We start from the raw sequence: 4,816 nt of genomic DNA, 5'->3' as shown, positions 1-4,816 counted from the left end.
GAAAGTTGGCAAATTAGTTGAAGATTTAAAAGTTAAGGTGAAAGTTTATCATCAATAAATTTAACAGATTGAATTAGAGATTGCATTTTTTCTACTAAATTAGAAATTATAAGTCGTGATTTATTTTTATTTATAAATTCTATTTACTAAAAAAAGTTTTTAAATTATATTTACTTATTCACTGATATCAGCTCTAGTTTTTTTTCCTCAAAAATTGTAGGTTTGATTTCTACTTCAACTTTATTCATCTTTTATCTTCATTTACAGTTAATAAATATATATATATATATATATATTAATATTATGAGTCTTTAGCTAAAGAGAAAAAAAATTAATTTTTTATTTTCTTGTGACTTTCTACATCTTTGTGAGGATATTTCTTTTCCTTTGAATGGTGTATTAATTTTCTTCCCCATATTATGAATGTTCATTTTAATAAATGTTATTTTAATGTTGACTTTCCGCCTTTTATAATACTTAATGATTTAGTTTTACTTGAATACTAAACCAAATTATTATTAATTTTTGGAACTAGTACAAATAAGAATGAAATAGGAACCAAACCCAAAATATAATTGAATTGAATTCCATTAACATTGCATTTCAAATTTAAAAAAAATATTACCGGATTAGAATTTAGTTTGGATTAATACTTAATAGTGTAAAAAAATAATTAAACATTCAACCAATCATATTGTTTACTCGATTATGTTAAGAAGTAGATACTTGAAATTATCTCCACCAAAATTACTAAAATATGGTGAGAGGTAGTAACTAGTAATGTTAAAGTTGTTAGTTGATTTCAGTTTGTTAGTTGTAATATTGTTTTCATTAATTGATTAAAGGTTTAATTAATCGATTAACTAGTTAGTTATTAGTTAGACATTGTAGTATATAAATGATGATTCTCTTATTTCTTGTAATTCAATTCAATATAAAAAGTTTTCATTTTCTCATTCATGATTTTCTCTCATACTTCTTGATTCATCAATAAGTCTTTTTTATGCCTCATACTATTTAACATGGTATCAGAGCGATATAATTATTTCTTCCACCGTTTATCTATCAACCTCTCTTCTTGTGCTTTCTTTGCTTATGATGGAAATATTCTTTTCTCACCCTTACAGTTTTTTCTTTGCTTGCTCTTTGCTTTTGAGAGCAGTATTATGAAACTCGAACCGGACATCAACCCGGAAGAGGTCTCGTACAGGTTCTAATCAGTTTGACCGGTTAGACCGTCCGGTTGGACCGGACAATGTCATAATATTATATGCAATTACATATTATATAATTAATTAAAATAAGTTAATATGATTTAACACACTTACCAATATTATGTTTTTCATAATGCATATACATATAAATTAAAACAAAAATGCTTCAAATAAGATTAAGTCTTATATAATTAGAATTAAAAATCAAAACACAACTATCTCATATAGAGAATAAATATTCTAATTCATCCAAGTATCATTGTCTTCATTGGATCCTAAGTTGACATTGCCGGTTAGAGATGTAGTTGGAGTATAACTATCTACATCTTCTTGAGGAAAAGAGTCCAAATTAAGTTCTCCATCAATAGTAACATTTCGTTCTTCAACAATACCTACAAAGTAAAATATACATTACATTAATTTGTAGAACAATTAGAAAATTATTGTACATTATAATTTTATAATTTGTTTAAAACAAACATTCATCATCCTTTGTTAAATCATATGTTGGATTTGACAAGTCATGATAGAACATTTTTTCTATTTCATCATAATCAATCAATGTAGCTTCTTCTTCTTCAGTAATCCAAAACTCAATGTTCTCCATACTCTCATAGTCAACAGGATCAAGTGCTCTTCTTTTATTAATGGCCCTAAAATTCCAATACAAAACAAAAGTTACATAATCCATACTTATGATATATCAATACAAAACAGAAGTTACATAATTATAGTGCACATAAACTTAATTAAAAACAAACCTATTTTTCAAACTCAAGTTATAGTGCACATAGACTAGATCATTCAATATTTTGTGTTCCAGTTTATTCCTCTTCCTTGTGTGTATTCTTTTAAATACACTCCAATTTCTTGTGTGTATTCTTTCAAATACACTCCAATTTCTTTCACAACCAGAAGAAGATGTTGTTTGGCTCAAAATCTGAATAGCTAATTGGGATACCATAGGAGCACTAAATCCAAATTGTGACCACCATTGATCTAAAAAATATCACAAAAAATTAGTATGCTATTAAAGTATTACCAAACTTCACAAAAGACATAACAAAAGATTAGTTTACACATTCATATGGATTCATATTGATCTAAAAAACATAACAAAAGATTAGTATGGTATTAGTGTATTAAACTATTACATAATATTTTAATAAACTGAAAATATAAAAATTAAAACCTTACCTGGTCGTAAGTGTTTAACTGTTTCAATTGCCATTGTATTGCCAAAACTCCCAACTTTGTCATGATAGATGCAACTTTGTTTGAAAAACTCAGTCTTGCGAGTGGTAACTTTTGCTTGTAAAACATCAAGCCAACCTTGTTGAACCTCTGGTTTGATATAAAAGTTATCCTTATCATAATAGAATGTTGGATTCAGAAAGTAGGCTACACAATGTAATTTTGTTCGAAGTTGTTTATCCCATTTTTGCTTTATAACTCTTGTATAAGGCTTATACAAGGACTTTTTATTCATGATCACACTCTTAATTGTTTTTCCTGCTCTACGCATCCCGTCATACACATAAGGTAGAGAAGGTCTATCATCAGCATCAACAATTCTTAACAAGCGAATTAGTGGAGCCACAATATTGACAATAATTGCACAATCATTCCAAAACCTATTATCCATCACAACCTCCACAAATCTATTTGCTTTCCGATCCCGGTAATATCTAGAATCAATGAAATCTTTACTATTGACCAAAGCTTGCAAATCATGTTTGTGCTCATGAATGCTTTTCAGTGCAATGAAGGTTGTTGCAAAACGAGTTGCCCCAGGACGTATGATTTATTTCCATCCTCATCTTTTCCTTAACCATGGCAAAAAAAATCCATGATTGTACACAAACTTTGTTATATCATATGCACTTTTAGCTAAGGTACTCACATGATCCATTTTTACAATATCTCCTAAAATCAAATTTAGACAATGTGCCGCACAAGGAGATCAATAGATAGATGGAAACTTCTCATTTAACATAGCTCCTGCAACTTTATAATTTTCAGCATTATCCGTAACCAAATGCACAACATTGTTTACTCCAACAAACTCAACTAACTCAATAAATAAATTGCAAAGTGTTTTAACATCTTTATTGACATCAGATGCATCAACAACAGATCTCACAAAAGTCACTCCTTTTGAAGAGTACACAAGAAAATTGATAAGTTGTCTATTTCTTTGGTCTTGCCAACCATCAGCCATAATGGTGCAACCAGTTTCTTTCCAAAAATTCCTAAAGTTCGCAACTAACAACTCGACCTCCTTCTTCATTTCATGCAACAAATTGGATCTAATAGCATAATAACTAGGACCTTTATAACCAGAACCAATTGCAGCAATTACATCTATCATAGGTTGATAGTAAAATGAATTTGTACAATTAAATGGAATGCAACAATCATAAAAGAATCGAGCAACTCCCAAATCAGCCTTATGAATAGCATCTTTACCTGCAAAGCCCATTTTAATTGAGGGTTGAGCTCCTGGAGTAGTTCTTGGGGCATAGAAATTGTTGATACTATTATTTGATCTTTTATTTGATGTTTCTGTTCCTTTACCCTTGGTTGTAGTCGGTATTGGTGGAATCGTATTTCCTTCACGTTGTACAACATTTTCCTCATATGGATCTTCTTCCCCTTGATTTTGATTAGTCCCTCTTTTTCTACTACCACTAACTTGATTCAAGTGTTCTCTTAGTCGATGCTTAACATCAAAAGGGACTGAAAGACAAGGTAGAACATCTCCTTTTTCTCCCGCAATATGTTGTTTAATTCCATGTATTCCTCTTCCTTTGTAACATTTTGAGCAGTACAAACATTTTATGGTTCTCTTTCCTTCCACGTCTTGTAGTAATTGACAATGATCCCATGTTGGGTCTGATTTTGCTCTAACAGACTGAGTACTAGGAGCTAATGCTTGAGTTGTACTTGGAGAACTTGCAGATGATGTCATATCTAAAATTAAATATATACGCAAAGAATATAATACGTTTAAAACAATTAAGTAGAACATCTAATTTACATAAACTAAGAAACTAACAAAATAAAATATTAATTATGTGCAATAGTAATTTTCAGTGCACTAACAGAACAATAAAATGACAAAAGTCACAAAACCCTAAACTAATAAAATAATAATTTGTGACAATATGTACTACACTAATAAACTAAGAAAAGCCATTGACATGAATTTATAGTGCATAAACTAAACTAAAGAGCAAGATGTTGATGTGACAGTGCAATGCATAAGCTAAACAATAAAGACTAAAACAATGTTGTTGGACTAAAGACTAAAACAGTGTTGTTGGACTAAAGACTAAAGCAGTGCAGTGCAGTTCATAACACTAGACTAAAGAATAATAAACTAGGCACAAAGTGACAAAACCATAAACTAAAGTGTAATAGGAAATCCCCCTTGACAAATAAATCCCACAAAAGTGCAAAACCATAAAAAAAAACATACTTTGTGCAATTCACTACAATGGGAGATGTGATGATAGAAGATAATGGAAGATAATGTTGTAGAAAAAGATGTTCTTCACTGCTTTTGACAATGGTCACTAACTCATTTTGCTGCTGTAGAC

General features: G+C 29.8%; 1 protein-coding gene across 1 annotated transcript; it reads right to left on the bottom strand.

Moving 5' to 3' along the window:
- Positions 1 to 3,177: 3,177 nt before the first annotated feature.
- On the bottom strand, positions 3,178 to 4,185 carry LOC109339202. Its single transcript, XM_019576615.1, has one exon. The coding sequence runs from the start codon at positions 4,183 to 4,185 to the stop codon at positions 3,178 to 3,180; it is 1,008 nt and encodes a 335-aa protein (XP_019432160.1).
- Positions 4,186 to 4,816: the final 631 nt, after the last annotated feature.

This window comes from Lupinus angustifolius, unplaced genomic scaffold (genome assembly GCF_001865875.1).
Source record: "Lupinus angustifolius cultivar Tanjil unplaced genomic scaffold, LupAngTanjil_v1.0 Scaffold_60_131, whole genome shotgun sequence".
Classification (NCBI taxonomy): domain Eukaryota; kingdom Viridiplantae; phylum Streptophyta; class Magnoliopsida; order Fabales; family Fabaceae; genus Lupinus; species Lupinus angustifolius.
The sequence above is the reverse complement of the archived record's forward strand: the minus strand, read 5'-3'. Positions and strand labels throughout refer to the sequence as shown.